This window comes from Equus przewalskii, chromosome 2 (genome assembly GCF_037783145.1).
Source record: "Equus przewalskii isolate Varuska chromosome 2, EquPr2, whole genome shotgun sequence".
In the NCBI taxonomy this organism is placed as follows: domain Eukaryota; kingdom Metazoa; phylum Chordata; class Mammalia; order Perissodactyla; family Equidae; genus Equus; species Equus przewalskii.
This window is the reverse complement of record NC_091832.1, coordinates 80,784,735-80,808,506: the sequence shown is the minus strand read 5'-3', so window position 1 is coordinate 80,808,506 and position 23,772 is coordinate 80,784,735. Positions and strand designations below refer to the sequence as shown.

At 35.1% G+C, this 23,772-nt stretch overlaps 1 protein-coding gene across 16 annotated transcripts in view; it reads left to right on the top strand.

Annotated features, from left to right (window-relative positions):
* The window catches only part of ARFIP1 (ARF interacting protein 1), a 121,352-nt gene that overhangs the window by 59,403 nt on the left and 38,177 nt on the right, over window positions 1-23,772 (top strand). For 9 of the 16 annotated variants that reach the window (XM_008536461.2, XM_008536459.2, XM_008536460.2 and 6 more), the window contains 4 exons: window positions 795-903; window positions 6,773-6,868; window positions 15,248-15,360; window positions 18,353-18,574. In XM_008536461.2, coding sequence (XP_008534683.1) covers window positions 795-903; window positions 6,773-6,868; window positions 15,248-15,360; window positions 18,353-18,574 — 540 coding nt within the window. The remainder of the gene's footprint in view (window positions 1-794; window positions 904-6,772; window positions 6,869-15,247; window positions 15,361-18,352; window positions 18,575-23,772) is intronic. The other 7 variants (XM_070611546.1, XM_070611551.1, XM_070611544.1 and 4 more) reach the window with 1 other exon arrangement.

The window sequence follows — 23,772 nt, the reverse complement described above, 5'->3', positions numbered from 1 at the left end:
ATTAAGAAAGGATTTCAAAGATATATTTATCTTTTAGTGCATCATTAACTTGTCATTATTGTGGAAAACCAATAGGATCTATCATAGACTCTGATTATGAAAATTGGGTAATTCCTCATATCCAAGCCAGAGGAAAGAGAGGACTTTTTATTGGAAATCTGTATTTCTTGGCTTTCACTTTTTTCACTATAGGACTGAATGTTGAATATTATATTTATTACAATTACATTTCAATTATAAGCTAATTTGCAGTTAGGTTGACAATATCCCTGTTGAATATAAATCTAAATAGCAGGAAATTTCCTTTACCTCACCCTGATTGAAGTCAGAGAAGCCCTGTTTGCCTGGCTAACCTTGAAATCAAAGGGAAATTAATATTGCAAGTGAATGATTTGTTTATACTGACCATTAGCCAGGCTCATCATGATTATATTAGACATCAGTCAGTTTTTTAATATTAGACATGGCTTTGTAGTCATCTTAATTCTGTTTTTTAAAATTATTTTCCTCATGTATTAGTTGATTAGAAGTTTGAAAATTTAATTTTAATATCTGCCTGCTGCTTAGTTTTAGAATAACGAAAGCATGTTGTGTGACAGACACTGTACCTCTCAATAGCAAATCTTGCTGAGTTTGGTGCTGATTCTACATCATTACAAAATGCTGTGACAGCATAAGGGAATACTACATAGTAGAGAGAAAAATAATTCAAAATGTGATTAAAGGGACAGTGAACTGTTACGTGATGTGAGATTTTTTACAAAGATTTTCTCTTTTATTCAATTGTTGCTAAGGATTTGAAGCGTTCGATACCCAGTGGACTTGGTCTCTCAGAAACCCAAATTACATCTCATGGCTTTGACAGTACCAAAGAAGGGGTTATTGAAGCAGGAGCATTTCAAGGTAAGAGCCCATATATATATATTTGTGTGTGTGTCTGTGTATACATATATTTTTTGGTAGCTGAACCACATATTTTATTTGTTTACTCTTTTCTTTAAAGTTTTTTTTTTCAAGAGAATGAAAGCAGTTTATAAACTGTAAAGGGCTACAAAGGTTAAAGGTGGTGTTTAGGTTTACAATCTAGATTATGAGTTCCTTTTGTTTCTGTTTTTTTTTTTTTTAAATTTCAGGTGTACATTGTAATGTATTTGGAATTCTGTGTAGATTACATCATGTTCACCACCCGGGCCCATATATTTTTAAAGATGGCTGGGGAGGAGGAGGGAGAAGTTCACCAAATGCTACCTTTATTAATAAAGCATGAGTTGAGCCCTTTAATTCTGTGATAAAACACCAATTATAAACATAATCCTTTTTCTCTTCAATTTAAATAGTTTAGGAATTGTTTCAGTAGTCTTCTTTATATAAATAGATCAATGTGCATAATTTCACTGATTGTTGTTTAAGAATTGGTTTTAAAGTACTGAAATAAAAACTAAAAAAGTATATCAGAAATGCAGATTTAAATTATTTTAGCTTGTAACCACAAAATTTATAGCTATAAGTCAATATTGATTTGTATAAATAGGTATTTCCTATTTCAAAGCAAATAGGAAAATAAAATTTTTATTTTTCTACTATGCATGCTGTATAGGAGGGCTCCAAGACCACCCTCAGATTCAGCAGTTTACTAAGAGGTCTCACAGGACTCAGTACAGAGTCACACTCGCTGCTGTGATTAGTACAACGAAAGTGTGCCAAGAACGCTTTGCAAAGGCAACAGATGCCCAAAGGCTAAGGGGAAACTAGGCGTAAGCTTGCCAGGGTCTTCTCCCAGTGCAGTCACAAAGGACGTGCTTAATTTCCCCAGCTGAGTTGTGGCAACACATATGAAATGTTGCTAACCAGGGAAGCTCATTAGAGACTCAGTGCCCAGGGTTTTTCTTTTTTTTATTGAGGTCACGTTGGTTTATAACGTTATATAAATTTCAGGTGAAATCATTGTATTTCTACTTCTGTACAGACTGCATCGTGTTCACCACCAAAAGTCTAGTTGCCATCCATCACCGTATACATGTGCCCCTTTACCCCTTTTGCCTTCCCTCTGCCCACTTCCCCTCTAGTAATCACCAGTTTGTTCTCTGTATCTGTGTGTGTGTTTGCTTATCTTCTGCTTATGAGTGAAATTGTATGGTGTTTGTCTTTCTCTGTCTGACTGACCTTGCCTAGATAATACCCTCAAGGTCCATCTCTGTTGTTGCAAATTAGTGCCCAGGATTTTTTTTTTTTTTTTTTAAAGATTTTATTATTTCCTTTTTCTCCCCAACACCCCCCGGTACATAGTTGTATATTCTTCGTTGTGGATTCTTCTAGTTGTGGTATGTGGGACGCTGCCTCAGCGTGGTTTGATGAGCAGTGCCATGTCCGCGCCCAGGATTCGAACCAACGAAACACTGGGCCGCCTGCAGCGGAGCGCGCGAACTTAACCACTCGGCCACGGGGCCAGCCCCAGTGCCCAGGATTTTTATTGTAGATTGCTCACATAGGCTTCCTCTGCCCAGCATGGACCAAGATTCCAGACTCCCAGAAAGAAAGCAGGTGTTTAGCATAAACAATACTGTTTGTATAAACAGTTTAGGCACAGTGAGCCAGTCCTACTGTTTTGGGAATGGAGGGGATCTTCCCAAAATTTAAGTTCTGAGATGCCAACCCAGGGCCAATCTTGTAAGCTGGTCTTTTTAAGGATAAGCAGTTAAACCTGCTACCTTAACTCTTTTCTGCACACATTCCATATATGTCTATTTTTAATATAACGGAAAAAGTTACCTGCTTTTTTAATGCTTTTGTCTAGAATAACCTTTTTAAAGTGTTTTTTCATTTTCACTTGAGTGCAAGACAGTAAAACAAGGTAAACTTTTGGATGTAAAAAGTGGATTGTTTTCTTGACAGAGCTGTAATTAACGTAGTAGCTATAGTTGATGTTCAATTAAGTATATTAATTTTAACACTACATTATATTTTACAAAATGAAAAAGTATCTCCATGCCTTTGCAGTTGTTAGCCCTCTTGCAGGTAATATTCTATATTTTTATTAAATTTATGGCCAATACTTTATTCAAAAACAACTTATATTTTCAAATATATACTTAGGTCCTAGAAACAAGCATTTAGGATAATCCTGTATAATATCCTCTACTCTAGGCTGTAAAATTAATGGGCTATCTAGTGACACCATTTTTTTCCCCTTTTCATTCTAATGTTCAGAAAATAAAGCTCTAGAAAGGGAGCATATGTGTCCATAATCAATAGTCATTGAGTAGCATGTGGCAATCTTATCTAGGGGATAACTTTCAGTTTGAAAGAGTTGACTGAGTGCCTAAAATTACGAGTCCTGAAAGATATAAGGCTTACTTTGCATAATATGACACCAGTTTTGGACCAATCACCAATCCCCAAATTTAATTTCAACATAGAATAAAAAGATACTTTTACTATGAAGATACTTTAAGTATTTCCAGTGAAATTATTTAGGCTGACATTTGGTTTAATCTTTTTCTCTTTAAGTGGAATAGTATTAAACAAGAATCTAAGTCAACTGGCCTTTGTAAAGTGCTTTGCCCTGAGCATGAAAATGCCAATCTATTTCACTTGCTTATAGATACATCCTAATCCTTCAAATTGGAATGAAAATACGTTTCATAATAATGGCAGTAATTTATGTCTGAAATTAGTTAAGCATTTATTGGCAAGTTATAGTTTAGTTAAGTGCCCTTGTTTTAAGACATATGTAGATAAATTGGAAAAAACATGAGAAAAAGCAACATGATTAAAATTTAGGGAATAGGTCTTAGAAAAAAATGTTAAAGGAGTTGGAGCTGTGTTAGCTCTCTGAAAAAATGACTTAATGACAACTTAATAATGACTCTATTGCTTGAACAGTTACTAAAAGAAGAGTCTTACCCATTTACTTTTCCATCTCTAGAGCAAAGTTACAAGAAATCATACTTAAGTTCAGCCTAACAACAACAAATACTGAAATTTGTCTAGCAAATGTGTTGCAGAATCAATAATAGTGGAAATCATGAATAAATCAAAGCTTACAAGACTGAAGTGAATTTGGTAACTGAGTTTTTTTTAATGGGGTTTTGGTCATTGCATGCATATTCATATTCATACTTATATTCATATTCTTGGATTTCTATTGTTGAATGAAACGAATTCTCCAAATTTATTTGATTAGCAAGATCCTAGATTCTTAAGAATTCTTTTTTATTGGATATTAGTGAATGATTTTAGTAAGTAATTTAGTCTAAATTAGTGGTTTAAAGGGTTGAAGATACACAGGAGTGATAATTTGAAGATAAAGAATATTGACAATACAGAGAAGTGATAATTACCCTTGAAAGTAAAGCAGAAAAGCTGAAGTACTCAGTTACCTCAGCACCATGTCTTTTGCTACTTTAGTTTGAAAAGTTCTGTGTCATTTGTTACATGTATTATACACATCTCATGTTGTGTCATGGGATTATTTCTTGTGCAAGATTGATAAACAATGATAACCAGAACAACAGAGCTCTGTTCCTCGGATCATCAAGAAATGGAACTACACTAGTCATCTTTTATTTAACACTGCCTCATGTAAAGATAGTCTTTGTTTAAAATGGTGATTGGACTGGATAATCTATTAAAATGCTTTCCAACTCGACGAGTAATTTGTGGATTGGCGTTTTCTGCATTGAATTTAATAATGGAGATATTATGGTGTTGATTCAGAACATTTGAGTCTCTAATAAGCTGTTTTAACCTCTCTGGGGTCTCTTTTCTCCTTTAATTTAATGTGAGACCAGTTGATTTCCATCATCCCTTCCAGTTTTAAACTTTATGGTTTAACAGATTTAAAGAGACAAATCTCTCTCAGTTTGAAAGGTAGCGCCAATCTATTTAGGTCTATTGCATGTTTGTATTTTAATGTCACAATCAGTTCAAATTAAGGTTTTCATATTATTAGAACTGGTGACTTTCTGCATCAGGACTTAGTATATCTGAGATATGACCAATTATTGCTAATTGTAAGTAAAGAAAGTTGATGTTGATTCTGTCCTATTAGAAAATTTTAATTATAAATTTGATGCATTATGTTTTATAAAGAAGTGGGAAGAAGTGTAATTGAAATAAAAGTATCTTACAGACATTAAAATATTCTCCGCTAGGGTTGGCCCCGTGGCCGAGTGGTTAAGTTCATGCGCTCCACTGCAGGTGGCCCAGTGTTTCGTTGGTTCGAATCCTGGGTGTGGACATGGCACTGCTCATCAAACCATGCTGAGGCAGCGTCCCACATGCCACAACTAGAAGGACCCACAACGAAGAATATACAACTATGTACTTGGGGGCTTTGGGGAGAAAAAGGAAAAAAATAAAATCTTAAAAAAAAATATTCTCAGCTAAATGTGGAAAGATGTGAATAATTTTTTCAACTTCTTTTTAATTATCACTCCTCTACAGATGTACAGCCTTTAGAATTTGAAATAAAGAAAGCAATAGATGCTATATGGTTTTCTGTGGTTTAATGGTGGCCATGAGCAACATTGTTGGGTAGTCAGTTTTTCTTACTTTGTAGATAACTAAAGCTCAGAGATGTTAAGTAATTTGCCAGGGTGTTTATGATACTGTTTGGTAAGTAGAGCTAGAATTTCAAGAGTTAGAATTTAAAACTTAGTTGTATTTTACTCAAAAATTGTGTTCTTTCCTCCTCTTCTCAAACTTAGTTGTGTTTGAGAATCATCTGAGTGGCTTTTAAAAAACTACAGGTGCCGAATGTACAATGTATTGTGTACTTGAAATTTGCTAAGAGAATACATCTCAGGTGTTTTTGCCACCAAAAAAGGGTAACTTTGAGGTGACAGATATATTAATTAGTTTGATTATGGTAATCAGATCACAATACATACAAAACATCACGTCATATACCTTAAATATCTACAATTTTTATTTGTCTAATAAGTAAATAAAAGCAAAAAAACAATTGAATAAAAAAGCTAAAACTGTCCAAAACCAAAAATCCCTGCAGATACCTGTTTCACTGATGATCAGTAAATCTTGTGGAGTGTCCCAGGTATGTCTTAAAACTCCAAAAGTGATTCTTATGATTAATCAGAATAATATCCTGTCATCAGCACTTCTCAAACTTCACATACATACAGATCACCTGAGGATCCTGTGAAAATGCAGATTCGGGTTTGGTAGGTCTGGGGCAGGGCCTGAGACTTTGCCTTTCTAATGAGCTCCCAGGTGAAATAATTGATGTAGTGCCTTGCAGCCATACTATGAATAGCAGTGATCTATACTATGTGTATTTGATTTATGATTTGAAATTTCACATTCCTGTGAATTTTAATTGTAATTTGATTCAGTATTACATGCCTTTGGATTTCTACTTGAATAGCTTTCCTTTGTATGTAAGACTAACAAGTTATAAAATATTTACTTAAGCTTTAAATCATTCAACAATGGGTCTTTAATCACATTCTGTTAATTGATTTGAAAATAGCAGAATCCCGTTAAAGTTCTGTTTAGATGTGATCTTGCCAAGTTTCTTATAGTTGTATGCTTTGTTTGGCTTTAATACTTAGATGAAAAGTTTATACAAGAACCCAGCCTAGTGGCATCTATTTATTGTTAGTCCATTCCTGCAAGAAAGCGAATATATTAATTCCAGTTTTTAATCCCAGTTTTTGAATATTTTAAAGAAATGTCAGTAAACCTATACTCAAAATGTACAGTATATGGAGGATGAAAAGGATTTTCACAGTTAAATATCTACCCTTTCCAGGTTCCCCAGCGCCACCATTGCCATCTGTTATGTCTCCCAGCAGGGTTGCAGCTAGTCGGCTGGCTCAACAAGGAAGTGATGTACTTGTTCCTGCAGGTATTCACTGCCCTGAGTGGATAAAGCCCTTGCTCCTGCTGCAGCTAAACTAATTCACTAACTTTCATAATCACTTGCTTTATATTCTTAGGTGTGTGTTTTTTCTGCCTTTTTTGGTGGCTGCTGCTTTTTTTTTTAACAACAAGGGAAATAATCTTTCTAGCTTTATCTGTCTTTCTGGCTTTTCAGAGTTCTTAGCCACATCTCAAACCTGAAGTTTAATCACTTTAAGTTTAAAAAACATTGTAAAATTTGATTCATTTTAAATATCCTTTCTGTACTCTGGAAAATGTAGGATCGCTTATTTGATCTTAAACTCTCAGCTTTGCAGCTCTCCTCTCTTTTTCAGTTAAATAGAAAAAGAGCCTTCAACAATTGGGTTGTTCATTATTTGGAATAGGTCAAGTGGAAAAGGTTGTGTCTTTCTATTTTCAACCTCAGCTTAAAAATAGTTTGCATATCGCAACAAAATACTATGTAATTTACCAGTTATGCCCAGTGAAAAATACTTGGGGGAAATCCATTTCTTTGCATTGAATTTGCTCTGTACTTTAATATTGCTGGGCTGTAAATACAGGGAAAAAAATTGAACTCTGTATTTCTTTTTATATGAAATGTTAACATTTTGTATTTTGTTTCTGTGAGAATTTTGTAAATTCTTAAATTTGTTTGCTGGTCTAGCTATAGGAGTAAGTAAGAAAGGAAATTTTTGCTGAGTCTAACTTTTTTTTTAATTGAGCTAACATTGGTTTATAACATTGTATAAGTTTCACGTGTACAACATTATAATTTGACTTCTGTATACACTACAGCATGCTCACTGCCAAAATTTAGTTTCCACGTGTCACCATACAGTTGACCCCTTCACCCATTTTGCCCTTCCCCTGCCCTCCTTCCTCTCTGGTAACCACCAGTCTGTCCTCTGTATCTATGTCTTTGTTTTTCTTTGTTTTGTTGTGTTTATATCCCACATATGAGTAAAGTCATCCCGTATTTGTCTTTGTCTGACTTATTTCACTTAGCGTAATACCCTCAAGGTTCATTCATGTTGTCACAAGTGGCAAGATTTCATCTCTTTTTGTGGCTGAGCATTCCATTGTGTACATATATATGTACATCACATCTTCTTTATCCATTCATTCATCAATGAGTTCTTAGGTTGGTTCAGTATCTTGGCTGTTGTAAATAATGCTGCAGTGAACATAGGGGTGTACACGTCTTCTCAAATTCGTGTTTTTATCATCTTATCAGACCCTCTGTCCATTTTTTAATTGTGTTGTTTGGTTTTTTTGTTGTTGAGTTGTTTAAGTTCTTTATATATTTTAGATATTAACCCCTTACCAGATACATGATTTGCAAATGTCTCTCCCATTTGATAGGCTTCTTTTTGTTTTGTGGATGACTTCCTTTGCTGTACAGAAGGCTTTTAGGTTGGTGTATATTCCTATTTGTTTATTTTTGCTTTTGTTTCCATTGTCTGAGGAGACATATCCAGAAAGATATTGCTAAGACCAATGGCAAAGAGCATACTGCCTATGTTTTCTTCTAGGAATTTTGTGGTTTCAGGTCTTATATTCAAGTTTTTAATCTATTTTGAGTTAATTTTTATGTATGGTATAAGACAGTGGTCTAGTTTCATTCTTCTGCATGTGGCTGTCCAGTTTCCCCAGCACCACTTAGCAAAGAGACTTTCTTTTCTTCATTATGTGTTCTTGGCTCCTTTGTCATAAATTAGCTGTCCATGTATGTGTGGGTTTATTTCTGGGCTCTCAGTTCTGTTCCTTTGATCTGTGTGTCTGTTTTTCTGCCAGTACCATGCTGTTTTGATCATATTATAGCTTTGTAATATAATTTGAAACCAAGGAGTCTGATTTATCCAGCTTTGTTCTTTTTCCTCAGGATTGCTTTGGCTATTCGGGGTCTTTTGTGGTTCCATACAAATTTTAGGATTTTTGTTCTATTTTTGTGAAAAATGTCATTGGGATTTTGATGGGGATTGCATTGAATCTGTAGATTGCTTTAGGTAATATGGACATTTTAACAATGTTAATTCTTCCAAGCCATAAGTACAGACTGTCTTTCCATTTCTTTCTATCTTTTTCAATTTCTTTGAACAGTGTCTTACAGTTTTCAGCATACAAGCCTTTCAACTCCTTGGTTACATTTATTCCCAGGTATTTTATTCTTCTTGTTGTGATTGTAAATGGGATTGTTTTCTTAATTTCTCTTTTTGGTAGTTCGTTGTTAGTATATAGAAATGTAACAGATTATTGTATATTAATTTTGTACCCTGTAACTTTAGTGTATTCGTTGATTATTTCTAATAGTTTTTTGGTGGATTCTTTAGGCTTTTCTATATATAAAATCATGTCATCTGCAAAAAGTGACAGTTCTACTTGTTTATTTCCAGTTAGGATGACTTTTATTTCTTTTCCTGCCTAATTGCTCTGACTAGGACTTCCAATACTATTTGGAATAAAAGTGGCAAGACTGGGTATCCTTGTCTTCTTCCTGATCTTAGAGAGAGATAGCTTTCAGCTTTTGACTGTTGTGTATGATGTTAGCTGTGGGTTTGTCATGTCAGCCTTCAAAAACAGAAGCCAGTTTAAGAGGCAGAGTATTTATTTGGGATCAAAGAATTGCAACTCAAGGGGCAGAGATTTAGGCAGAAACCCAAATAGTGTTCCGCTAGGGAGTCAAAGTGAGGGGCTTTTAAAGGCAAAGAAGGGAGGTTATATTAGAAAAATTTTAATTGCAGCTGGAGACAGAGAGCTAGTCTTGGCTAGCCATTGACTGACTATTGAGTCTATCTTCAGAAAGTCAGGGGCCAGCCGCGTGGTCGAGTGGTTAAGTTTGCGCACTCCGCTTCGGCATCCCAGGGTTTCGCTGGTTCAGATCCCAGATGTGGACATGGCACTGCTCATCAGGTCATGCCGAGGCAGTGTCACACATAGCACAATCAGAGGCACTAACAACTAGAATATACAACTATGTACTGGGGGCTTTGGGGAGAAGAAGAAGAAGGAAAAAAAAAGAAGATTGGCAACAGATATCAGTCTGTGATCAGGATGTCCATTCTCCTGCTGACTTCTCAAACAATTGATCGTAAAACAATTGCCGTTTTGGCCCAGTCCAAGGGTTTAGCCCAGCCCAAGGTTCAAGACAGCAAGGCAGTTTCTCTGGAAAGGCAGCTCTGACTCCATTTTAAAACAGTTCACTAAAGTCAATTTTGACAGTCGTATATGGCCTTTATTATGTTGAGATACATTCCTTTTATACCTGTTTTTTGGGGAGTTTTTATTGTAAGTGGATGTTGAATCTTATCAGATGCTTGGTCTGCATCGATTGAGATGATCATTTGATTTGTATCCTACATTTTGTTAATGTGGTGTTATCGTGTTGATTGATTTGTGTTTGTTGAACCATCTTTTGCATCCTTGAAATGAATCCCACTTGATCATGGTGTATGATCCCTTTAAGTATTGTTGTATTCAGTTTACTAATATTTTATTGAAGACTTTTGCATCTGTGTTCATCAGAGATATTGACCTGTGATATTCTTTTTCTGTGTTGTCCGTGTCTGGTTTTGGCATCAAGGTAATGTTGGCCTCATAAAATGAATTAGGAAGTGTTCCCTCTTCTTCCATTTTTTGGAAGAGTTTGAGAAGTATAGGTGTTAAATCTTCTTTGAATGTTTGGTAGAATTCACCAGTAAAGTCCCAGACTTTTGTTTTGGGGGAGGTTTTTGATTACTGATTCAATCTCTTTACTAGTGATCAGTCTATTGAGACGATCTCTTTATGATTCAGTCTTGGAAGGTTATATGATTCTAAGAATTTATCCATTTCTCCTAGGTTGTTCAATTTGTTGGCATATAGCTAGCTATTCATGGTAAACTTTCATAATCTTATATATTTCTGTAGCATCCATTGTAACTTCTCTTTCGTTTCTGATTTTATTTATTTGACCCTTCTCTTTTTTTCTTAGTCTAGCTAAAGGTTTCTCAATTTTGTTTATCTTTTCAAAGAACTAGCTCTTTGTGTCATTGATCTTTTCTATTCTCTCTTTAGTCTCTTATTTTATTTACTTTGCTCTGATTTTTATTATTTCCTTCCTTCTGCTGACTTTGGGCTTCATTTGTTTTTCTTTTTCTAGTTTCTTTAGGTGTAAGGTTAGGTTGTTTATTTGAGATTTTTCTTGTTTCTTGAGGTAGACTTGTATTGCTATAAACTTTTCTCTTAGTACCTCTTTTGTTGCATCCCATGGATTTTGGTATTTTCATTTTCGTTTGTCTTCAAGTGTTTTTTTATTTCTCCTTTGATTTCTTTGTTGACCTAATAGTTATACAGTAGCATGTTGTTTAGTTTCTGCATATTTGTGATTTTTCCGTATTTCTTCTTGTGGTTGATTTTCAGCTTTGTACCATTGTGGTCAGAAAAGATGCTTGATATGATTTCAGTCTGTGTGCATTTATTGAGACTTGTGTTGTGTGCCAACATATGGTCTGTCCTTGAGAGTGTTTCATATGCACTTGGGAAGAATGGGTCTTCCACTCCTTTTGGATAGAATGTTCTAAATATATCTATTAAGTCCATCTGGTCTGTTGTTTCATTTAAAGCTAATGTTTCCTTGTTGACTTCTCTCTGAATGATCTATCCATTGACGTAAGTGGGGTATTAAAGTCCCCTACTATTATTTATTGCTATCAGTTTCTCCCTTTAGGTATGATAATAATTGGTTTATATATTTTCGTGCTCCTATGTCAGGTGCATATGTATTAATAAATGTTATGTGTTCTTGATGGATTGTGCCCTTTAGTATTATATAATTTCCGTCTTTGTCTCTTGTTACCTATTTTGGCTTGAAGTCTCTTTTGTTTAATATGAATGTGGCTACAGCTGCTTTCTTTTAGCTGCCATTTGCAGTATCATCTTCCATCCCTTCACTTTGAGCTTGTGTTTGTTGTTAGAGCTGAGATGAGTGTTCTAAAGGCAGCATATAGTTGGGTCTTGTTTTGTAATCCATCCAGCCACTCTGTGTCTTGATTGGTGAATTCAATCCATTTACATTTAGGATGATTATTCATATGTGAGGACTTAGTACTGCCATTTTATCATTTGTTTTCTGGTTGTTCTGTATCTCCATTGTTTCTTTTCCCTTGTATTTCTGTCTGCCATTTTAGTTTGGTGATTTTCTTAAGTTCCTTTTTTTCTTTTGTGTCTCTGCTCTAGAGTTTTGTTTTGTGGTGTTTGTATAAAATGTCTCATAGATAAACTAGTCCTTTTTCTGCTGATAGCCTCTTATCTTCGTTTGCCTAAAAAAGTTCTGTCCTTTTTCTCTTCCCCTTTTGTGTTTTTGTTGTCACAAATTACTTCTTTTTATGTTGTGAGTTTTTTACCAAATTGACGTAGCTATAGTTATTTTTAATGCTTTTTTCCCTTTAACCTTTGTGCTATAAAGAAGTGTTTAAGAACCTGTTCTGAAGTAGAGTTGCAATTTTCTGATTCCATCTGTCTATTTATTACCTAACTCAAAGTTTTGTATACTTCTGCCCTTTCCTTTCAGGTAGAAGAGCTCCCTTTCAACATTTCTTGTAAGGCAAGTCTAGTCATGAAGAAATCCCTGAGTTTTGTTTTGTTTTGTTTTTTAGCTGAGGAAGATTCACCCTGAACTAGCATCTGTTGCCAGTCTTCCTCTTTTTTTTTTTGCTTGAGGAAGCTTTGCTCTGAGCTAACATCTGTTGCCAGTCTTCCACTATTTTGTATGTGGGTCACCATGACAGCATGGGTGCCAATGAGTGATGTAGGTCCTCAGCCAGGAACTGAACCTAGGCCACCAAAGCTGAGCACACCAAACTTAACCACTAGGCCACAGCACCACCCCCCCACCTCAGCTTTTGTCTGTCTTGGAAAGCTTTTATTTCTCCTTTGTATCTGAAGGATAACTTTGCTGGATAGAGTATTCTTGGCTGATGGTTTTTATCTTTCTGTATTTTGAATATATCATTCTACTCTCTCCAGGCCTGTAGGGTTTCTGCTCAGAAATCTGCTGATAGCCTGATGGGGGTTCCTTTCTAGGTTACTGTCCTTTTTTCCCTGGTTACATTTCAAATTCTTTATCATTGGCTTTTGACAGTTTTAATATACTCTGTCTTGGAGGAGGTCTTTTTGCATTGAGATAATTAGGTGTTCTATTAGCCTCTTGGACTTGTATATCTAATTTCTTCCCTAGGTTTGGAAAGCTCTCAGCTGTTACTTCTTTAAATAAGCTTTCTCCTCTCTTCTTCCTCTCTTTTCCTTCTGGGATATCCATTATCCTTATGTTACCTTTTTCTAATGGAGTTGGATAGTTCTCATAGAGTTTTTCAGTTTTTAAAAAGTCTTAGTTCTCTTTCTTCTTCTCCCTGAATCATTTCTAGATTTCTGTTTTTGAACTTGCCAATTCTCTCTTCCATGTAGTCTGCTCTATTTCTAGTGTTTTCTATTGTATTCTTCATTTCATTTGTTGAGTTCTTCAGCTCCAGAAATTCTGTTTGTGTCTTTTTTAGAGTTTCAATCTATTTGGTAAAGTATTTCTTCTGTTTACTAACTTTATTCCTGAGTTCATTGAATTGCCTCTCTGAGTTTTTTTGTAGCTTGTTGAATTCTTCATGACGGCTATTTTGAATTCTCTATCAGTTAAATCAAAATCTTCCATGAGTTTAAGTTTGGTTTGTGGAGAATTGTCTTCTTTTTGTGATACTGTGTTACTGTGATTTCTAATGGTGCTTGATGAGTTGGTTCTCTACTGGGTGCATTTGAGGTAGATAACACATTTCTTATTTAGGTAAAGCTTTGTTTACTTTGATTCTAACAGTTCAAGTGGTTGGTAATTAGAAGTCTTTTTTGTTGTTGTTTTTCAGTAGGTGGCGCTATAGCACAAGATTTTGGTTTCTCTTACCTGAGCCGTGGCTGGCTGTATTTGAGAATCAGCACTTTCCACCCTCTACCACCTACACCAGAGGTGTCGCCAGTGCCCTCATTGGTGCTGGTGGCTTGCTGCTACCTATGTCACTGTGGTCACTGGTGTTGTTGGTTGGGGCATTGTGGTAATGAGTGCCTCTGCCACATGCTGGATCACCTGGGTTGTGGGCACTAACAGTAAGGAGGGAGGAAGCCAGGGTTGTGGGCATCTCTTCCATATCTGGGGTTGTCAGGTTCATGGGCCCCACTGCTGCTGCTATCTGGTTCCCTGTGGCTGCATGTGCCACTGCAGCTGGGAGCCTGGAGTTGTGTGTGCTGCCTCTGCTGCTGCTACTGGGTTCCCTGGGGCTGTGGGCTCAGCCACCATAGGTAGGGGGCCCAAATTGCAGGCACCTCCTCCACTGTTACCCCGATCCTTCCTGCTCTGTGTGTTTCAATTCACACACCTTCTGATGTGCAGATATATGGATCTTCTGGTGGCCTGGTGTTGTCAGAGAAACTTTTGTAGAGTTATGGATGTTTCACTAGTTGTAGATTGAAGGGGAGAGACAAAGGGAGCATCTCATGCCACCATGATGCTGATGTCACTCAAGCTCCAAATTTTTAAAACTATTTTTTACAGCTTTTTCTCTTTTCTTTATTTCATTGTTCTTTTTAAATTTTTGTAAAATTTCTATCCCAAGTCATTAATATCATAAACATTTATTAAGTATTTTTTCTATGAAAAACATTTTACTATTAGGAACTATATGTAGTTGTAGAGTTGCTTGTATGTCATAATTCTTAATTGTTGGAACAACATTGTCAGGGCTTTATATTGCCTTTTTTAAATTATGGCTTTTGGAGGAGGGGATTTCTTGAGGGAAAAAAGGAGGTACAATGTAGGTCTTGTTTTAACCCAGTCTTTCATACTGGTAGTAAGATATTTTTAATTACTATTTGAAATTTGAGTTACATTTTTAAATCCTCCAAAATCATAGTAACGTTCTGTTGTTGTTCTTTTCTGCATAGTTCAGTGGAAGGAGATCACTGTGAGGTGTACGCGGCCTTTCAGATTTTTACTGACGCAGCTTTTTTAGGGTCATTAGGTTATAAGATTAATTGTGGGAATTTTATTGTTTTTTGAAGTAAACAGCAATTTATTTAGAAAAGAAGGCTGATTGCAGTGCTTTTTGTTTTTTTTTCTCTAAGAAGACGGACAAACCACATGGCATTTGTATTTAATGGACAGAAGTATTTTTTAAGCATTAGGAAATTATCCTCAATGATTCCAGGAAGTTCTCGTCCTTCACTTTGTGGGAACCTTTTTATTTTTAAATGCATAAGTAGTTTAATTTGAACAGCATCAATGTTTTGTTTTCTTTCCCTGTTTGTCTTTATCTGGTTTGTGTTTTTATCTTTTGTTATGATTATGCAGGTGGCCAGAGAACACAGACAAAAAGTGGACCAGTTATTTTAGCAGATGAAACTAAAAATCCTGCAATGGAGAAGTTAGAACTTGTTAGAAAATGGAGTCTAAACACCTACAAGGTTTGTGGTTTTTTAATATTTCCACACTAACTAGCTCTAAGAATTTTTATTTGTATGTTATTCGAATTATTATTTTGCATGTATATGAATATATAGGAGAGAATAATGCCATCTAAATATAAAAATACAATTAGAAAATGAAGTCTTTTGTTCTATTATTGGTCTTTTCATAAATGTAGTTTGAAAAGTCAGTAGCAAAAGAGTAAAAAAGCTACTAAAATGCTTATTAGTTGCTGGGTAACACATAATTGAAGAAGAAATATATCGCAGTGGAATATGTTTAGCTGTAGAACTGCTATAGATACGTTTGTCCCCATTTTCCTCTTCTTGATACTTTTATAGTACCTGAATGTGAAGAGAGGTATATTAGTTTTCCAAAGTTTGGATTTCTTTGATTTAATTGTAATAACTAAGCATTACAAGTAAGCATTCCTGTTTTTTTTGTCATATTGCCTTATTCATTTACTGGTTGACCTATTTTCCCTGTTCAGTTTCTAATATTTCCTTTTATGCTCCCTTCTTCCTTATACTTCATCCTAGTAACTCTTTCAATATCTATCACTTGTTGCCATGAAATTATTCTTTTCGTTGTACTTAAATGTGTTTATTCATTTCTTGGCATCATAGAAAAAGCTCTTAGTGCTGTTTAAATATTCAGAGTACATGGTGACTGTCTCATAAATTCATAAGTTGTGTGATTGTACAAAATACCATGAATCACAGTATTTATCATTTTGTTTTATACACTCTTCCCCAAGAAGAAGATCTACATAGAGCACTAATTTACTTTTGCTTCTTCCTCCCCCTTTAACTTTGCTCCATTTGTCCTATTATCTTCAAAATGAATTCTTAATTTATAAGTGTGGAAAACTGGATAGGACCACCAGCTCACTGTAAGTCATTTGCATTTTCAGGGACCTTGAAGAGTAGAGAACTGAGATTCTTAATTCTCTTCTATTTTAAACTTGCTTCATAATATATACCAGTCTCCAATTTTGCATTTTAATTTCAGTATATACTAGGAAGCGTTTTAAATAAAAATCTGGTTTTTAGTGATTATATGAGAAACTTGCTCTGGAACCCTGATGAGTGGTGAAATGACTAGCAACTTTATATTTTCTCACTATAACTTTCTTTACAAAGCTCCATGTAGGTTATCTATAGTACACTCACTTCCTGATTACTTAGATTGTGCTTAAGAGTGTATAGATATCTGTATTGGAATACAAGCTCTGTAAGTTCAATTTCAAAACTTGTTTCAAGTGTCCACATTTATCTTAATATGCCTCATAATCACTATTGCCTTACTTTTCGCACTGCCTTAGCTTCCTGGAAGTAAAAAAACATTTCTCATTAAAGCTTTGACCCTACTGTCTGCTTGTAACCATTATTTCTGTGGAAAAATGGCCACTCAGACAATACAGTAGACCTTACTTTCATTTTGCCCAGTCTCCCAAGCTCCTTCAGTGAATTCTGCCTTCCTGACTTTCAAAAAACTATTATATCTGGGTTGCTATGGAAGGTGTCACATGCTTTGGCTTGTGAATAGAGTAAATGTCTCAGATAATATTGCACAGGGAAAATCCTGGTGTAGATGAAAAGTGGGAATGAGTGGTATATCTCCTTTATCTTGTTACCATTTTAGAAATAATAATAATGTTGATGTTTCTCTCATTAAAATCACAAAGTCTGCAGTTAAACTTTTCTCTCAGTGTGATTTTCATCTCCCAGCATTGTTTGTATGTTTTCCATAGGAATAGTTTTACCTCCCTTCTGTGAGTTTGGTCTCTCACCTTTCCTATCATTTTCTATATAGATAATTTCTCTACTTTTTTTTTTTTTACAAAGAACTTCTTTATAAAAAATGTTTATTCATAAAGATCCTTAATTGATGACAACAGAGAATGTGCCAGGGAATTTGTTTCAATTTTAAATAGAAAAATATGAGTAGCATATAATATGCTAACATTAAAAGGATAATATATATGTTTATGTATACTGACAAGGAAAAAAAGTCTTAAGGTATTTGTTCATAAAAAAGAAATGTTCAGGATATTATGTATAGCATAGCATGGTCTCATGTTTCCTTTAAAAATACTATCTATATGATTATATAGGTTTAGAGGAGCATCTAGATTACCCACCAAACTATTAAGAGTAGTTTTCTACTACTTAGTCAGATTAAATGAAGGAAGGGGAAATTCACCTTTTATTTCATTCATTATTTTAATTTTTACAACAAATATTAATTCTGTAATCAAAACTTTGAGAGACATGATAAAAGAGAAACTTTGCAAATTTTAAAAATTGCAATACTTATTTACTACTTTTTAAGAATAATTTTGTTAACTTTAAATAATGAGGAGTATATTAATTAATGCCCTTTATGGTTACTTTCAAAGTGTATTATTGAATAGTGAAGTTGCTTATAATTTTTTATTTCTAACAAAAATTACTAGGAAACTTATTTCCATGTGCTCTGAAATTAGGTACTTTCAAAAAATTATGAATTCCTATATCATTATTTCTGGGGCTGAATAAAGTATTTAAGGGGAAGATAGAAGGAAAAAAAGCGTTTGCAACCAATAGGAGTGTTGAATTTTGGTATTCTTCTTATTCCTACGTTAACAGTCCGGTATTGTTCTTAAGTCAATGTCAAGTATCTCAGTTGTTTGAAATAATCTACCCAAGTGCACTAAGCTTGAAATATGATTATGTGAGAGAGCTTATCTGGCAGTATTATATAAATTAGCTACTAGTCTTAAAACTTCCTCGGATTAGTACTAGTTATTAGGCACGTTTGGTAAATTTACTTTCTGAGTCCCGATGAACTTCTAAAGGGGCTGACAATTTTCAGTTTGTTAGGCTACCTTGTTTGAAGCCAAAAATGGTGTATGCCATGTGCTCTAGCAATTGTACTTTGGATTGCTATATTATTATTTTTTCTTTTGTTCTTTTTTTTTCTAAACAAAGTGCATCTCTCCACTTTTAGTGCACTCGACAAATTATTTCTGAGAAGCTAGGCCGTGGATCAAGAACTGTGGACCTTGAACTTGAAGCTCAGATTGATATATTAAGAGATAACAAGAAAAAATATGAAAATATTCTAAGACTGGCTCAGACATTGTCAACCCAGCTTTTCCAGATGGTGCATACCCAAAGGCAACTTGGAGATGCATTTGCTGACCTGAGTCTGAAGTCACTAGAACTCCATGTAAGATTATTTTAAGTAACTGTTGGGGGAGGAGAATGGCAATAGGAGTATTCTAAGAGGTAATTTGTACGTTTCTAATTTGCTCAGCTCTTAATAAAATTGGAATCCTGAGGCGTTCTTTTAAGATATTTCATATAATTTTTAAGAAGGCCCAGCTCACTTCTCTCAATATAGTAATCTAGTTGTACCCTAGAGAAGATGTCAGCTGGAGGTTTCAGGGGAAGGGAATTTGTTTAATGGAAAGGAAAAAGAGAGTACTCAGCCTGCCTGAGGGTAGAAAGAATCATAGCTATGTAGAGCTGGGCGTGGGTAAAAAGTAAATTCAGGCACCTATTGAAAATCTCTTACCTAGTTTCCAAGTGTCTTGAACAAATAGTAACTTGCTTGACTGGATTCGTGATATACTTTTACTGAAATCAACATAAGTTACGAATTTTAGAATGAAACTATTTTCCTGCAGCTGTCTCTATAAGTATTCAGCAAAGCATCCCTAAGACTTCTTATGATATCTTAAGTGACTCCTCTTATGTTTTCTGTCTTCTTTTTTTCCTCACCTGGAGCCAAAAGGTGCAGAAATCCCTTGCCTACAGACTTCTAATTTGAAGAGTTAGATAATTTAGAGCAGTAAATCATTTGATAATATCTAGAATCTTGGACAAAGAAAATTTGGCTAGAGATAGCAGTATGTATCATACTAGAGAAAAACACTGAGATTCAGTTCTAACTGCATCATTAGACAGACAGAAGTAGTAGTCTAATATTTGGGAAACTGACTAATCGTAACAGCTGCAATTATTGAGTGTCCACCATTTCAATGTAATGGGCTGGGTGCTTTATAGCCATTATATCGTGTAATTTATCTAACAACAGTACAAGAAATGTTATCCCCATTTTGTACATAAGAAAACTGAGGCCAAGAAAGCTTAGGTAATTATTGTAAGGCCACAACACAAATAAAAGATAGAACTGGAGTTTATATCCAGGCCTGTCTTATGTTTCTTCATGATCTCTTGCTATCTCTTTAAGCGAAATCTTTCGAGGGTCTGTAATCCAGAGAAAACTCCCCACAGTATGGAAAGAAGTAGTCAGGGTATAGGGTCTGGGAAGGTATTGCAGCAATGTTATCAGTGATGCTACACTCAGTAGGCCCTATTAATTATCACAGTTAACACAGATTAGGGGCTTACTATATGCCAGATATAGTTCTAAATGATTTCTGTATGTATTAGCTCATCTAATGCTTAGTCTTACTTAGTAGGTACTTTTATTATCTTTCCTTGCTAGATCTGAAAGCCCTTTTTTACAGAACTGCGAGGTTAATCCTCAGTATTCAAGTCCATTGGACCCAGTTTTAATTTTTGAGTTTCTTGTTTGGGCATTTCTCATTGTATGTAAGGATTGATATTTCATGATTTTTATTCTTTCTTAAAGATCTTCCAATGAGAAAATTTACTTATTTTTTTAATAGAATAAAACTTTTGTCTTGCAGCTACCATATGGGTCCATTTGAAATCAGAGACACAATATGGGATCTTAATGATCTTATTTTCCTATATCTTGTATTTTGCTGTTTCATCATCTTAGGAATTATTTCATCCTTACTCATCAGTTATTTCCAACCATGTTAAAAATGACGAAGATAATAAGAAAACAAAAGAATGATGGCATTGCTAGAAGAATGATACAATAGTCAGATAAATACTTTTTGTTTGCGTTGCCAAAAAGAAATCTGAAGTAACCATTTCTTTAGTTGGGTTTTTTTTGTTTTAATTTTCATGCAACACAGTTGGGAATTTAGAATTTTTCATTTTTGGCCCATAATGGCAAAAAGAAGACGATACTAGAGGAAGACATTTCATAATTATTAGACAAATCAGAAGATGATTACAAAGAGACAGCAGTATTGACTCCTAACAATGATGGCAATATTGATAATATAAGTAGGGCTGGCCTGGTGGCACAGCACTTAAGTTCGCATGTTCTGCTTTGGCGGCCTGGGATTCGCAGGTTCGGATCCCAGGTGCAGACGTATGCATGGTTTGTCAAGCCATGCTGTTGCAGGCATCCCACATGTAAAGTAAAGAAAGATAGGCACAGTTGTTAGCTGAGGGCCAGTCTTCCTCAGCAAAAAAGTTGATAATATAAGTAAAATATCAGGCCATGAGACTTCTAATGATGATATCCTAGATGAATTTTCTTCAATTCAGAAGTCAGTGATATACCAGTTTTACCTCAATAAAATAAATAAATAAAAAAGAGTTGATGAATAACAATGTATTTTTAAGGACAAAAAGGAAATAGGGTATTGTATTAATCAAGATTCTCTAGAGAAACAGAGCCAACAAGATGTGTAAATATATAGAGATTTACTTTAAGAAATTGGTTTATGTGATTATGGAGCTTCAGTGCATCCAAAATCGGCAGGGTAGGCTGGCACGCTGGTAGGCAGGAGACCCAGGGACGAGTTACAGTTTGAGTCCAAAGGCAGTCTCCTAGTAGCGGAATTCCTTTTTGTTCAGTGGAAATCAGTCTTTGTTCTATTAAGGTCTTCAACTGATTGAATGAGACCCACCCACATTACAGAGGACAGTCTGCTTTGCTCATAGACCACCAATTTAAATGTTAATCTCATCCAAAAAACAGCTTCACAGAAACATTCAGAATAATGTTTGGCCAAATATCTGGACACCATCGCCCAGACAAGTTGTCATATAAAATTAACCATCATAGGTATTTTCATTAATCAGGAATGACTCCTTCATGCAACATTTTTCAACAAGAATCTGGACCATCCTATTTTGCTAAAAAGATGTGATATATTCTTCTTTTATATTTATGCACCAAAATGTACCTGATATAATTCGTTAATGAACAAATGCTGAAGGCAAGTGTGTATATAAAAGTGATTTGAAGGAAATAGAGAATGTAGAAATAAAAAAATTCATTGGATTGAACATTTTCGTTTGTGTTTATAAATGTAAAAATAAGGTCAACTAAATCCTATTGGAGAGGTATTTGAAATCTGGAATCAATATTTACAGGATGGATGTTTTTGTATCAGTCAGGATTTTCCAGAGAAATAGAACCAATAGGAGATATGTACATAATACACACATACCCACATATAAAGAGATTTATTTTAAGGAGTTGGCTCATACAGTTTTGGGGGTTGGCAAGTCTGAAATCCGTAGGGTATGCTAGAAGACTAGAAACTCAGGCAGGATTTCTATCTTACAGCAGAATTCCTTCTCTCTAAAATCTGTCTTTTGCTCTTAAGGCCTTCAACTGATTGGATGAGGCCCACCCACATTATGGAGGATAATCTCCTTAAAGTCAACTTTAAATTACATCTACAGTGTTTATCATTGTAAATGTTATTCACATCAACAAAATGTGTACCTTCATAGCAACATCTAGACTATTCGACCAGACAAATGGACACTATAGTCTAATCAAGTTGACACATAAAAATTAACCATCACAGTCTACCCTTTGTCAATTTAGCAGGACTTAGACACATCTCCTTAAACCATACAATTTTCTCCAAATAAAGACAATAACCAAGTCTTACTTCCACCTAACATTATACAACTATTCCTGCATGCTATCAAAGACACACTAACCCTTTCCCCAGAAAAGGATGCGAAGACCTTGGGTGATATTCACTTTTTTTCTTGATATCGTGCAACTTAAATACTATGATGTAAAGTTAGCAATATTTAAATACTATGGTTTAAAGTTAATATATCTTATGTTATATGATAAGGGGATAAGAGAGGGAAGAAAACTAAGGTGTTTGCTATATACACATACACACACACACACACACACACACAAACACATTTATAACAAAATAAGAAATACTCATAACAATTATAGCCCTCATTTCTACAAATGGTGACATGGTCGTAGCTTCTTGCACTACCCATTCCATACCGCATTTGCCCTCAGCTAGCAACTCAGCCTGTTGTGGTTCTTTGCCTGGTGAGGTGACCCAAACCTTCATTCCTGAAGGATCTGGGCCATTAGCAGCCCTGTATGACCTGGGTTGCTGTAGTTTTCCGTTGACATTAGTCACAGGGCATAGTAGTTCTAAGAGACATCCTAAGGGATTGCCTGTGTTCCAGGCACATTCCTTCCCTCCGTTGCAGGGTAGCAGTCCAGTTCCCCCTTGGTAATCAGGATTCATCACACCAGCCAGCAAAATCACTCCCTTCTCTGTCGATTTTTTTTTTTGAGGGAGAGTTTATAGAGTGCAGTGGTGAAGAGCTGGCGTCCGCTTCCTCTCACCCTATGCCATATTAACTGACATTCGTGAAAAAAACTTAGCAAAAGGCCTGGCACATAGTGGCACTGAATAAGTTATGATGATTGTGATAGCTGTTGTTGGAATTGTGGCATTTGCGAGTTGAGGAAGAATTTGAAGGTTAGTCCAATTCCTTCATTTTCTGGACAACCAACATCCAGCAGTTAAAAAAAAGCAGATCTCCTGAAGGGGATAGGAAATGATCTTTTAATGAATGCCTGTCAGCTGTCAGAAAGTTTATACAGGTTATCTCATTACACTTCCTGTCAAGCTTATAAGGGAATTATCTTCATTTTATTAGTAAGGAAATTGAGGCACAAAGAATTTGAATTATTCATGAAAGACACAAGTGCAGTCAGTGGCAGACTCAGGTATGAATTCTCAGACTGTTTGAATTCTCAAACTAGAGTCCTACCATTTTCTCACATGCCTTCTGACTCCTAGTTCTGTTATAGTGGAGCACTGCTTTAAATTGTGATTTCTCAGTTTAGAGGGTAACATCTACATCAAGATTAGGAAGGTTCACACAATCCATGTTACTGTCAATTACCAATTAGTCCTTGTGAGTCTAGTTTTTTACTGCTCTGTATTATTGTTTAAAATAACCCACTTGTTATTAATTAGGTAATAATTTATGTTACTAAAACTTGGTGTTTTAGATCCAATCAGATGCTTCTGTTTGGTGCTAATGTGTAAGTTTAATAGGAAATGGTAATTATTTACATCTGGTAAATGTTGTAAATAATGTAAGAGTTGCTAAAGAGAAAAAAAATACAAATGTTTTGAAAGTTTATTCTCTTTTGATATATAAAGCAAGCAGATGTTTAGATCGAGAAATTGTGTTGGCCTTCCTTCTTCAGTGGCAGATTAGAATTACAGCCCTGTTCTTGAT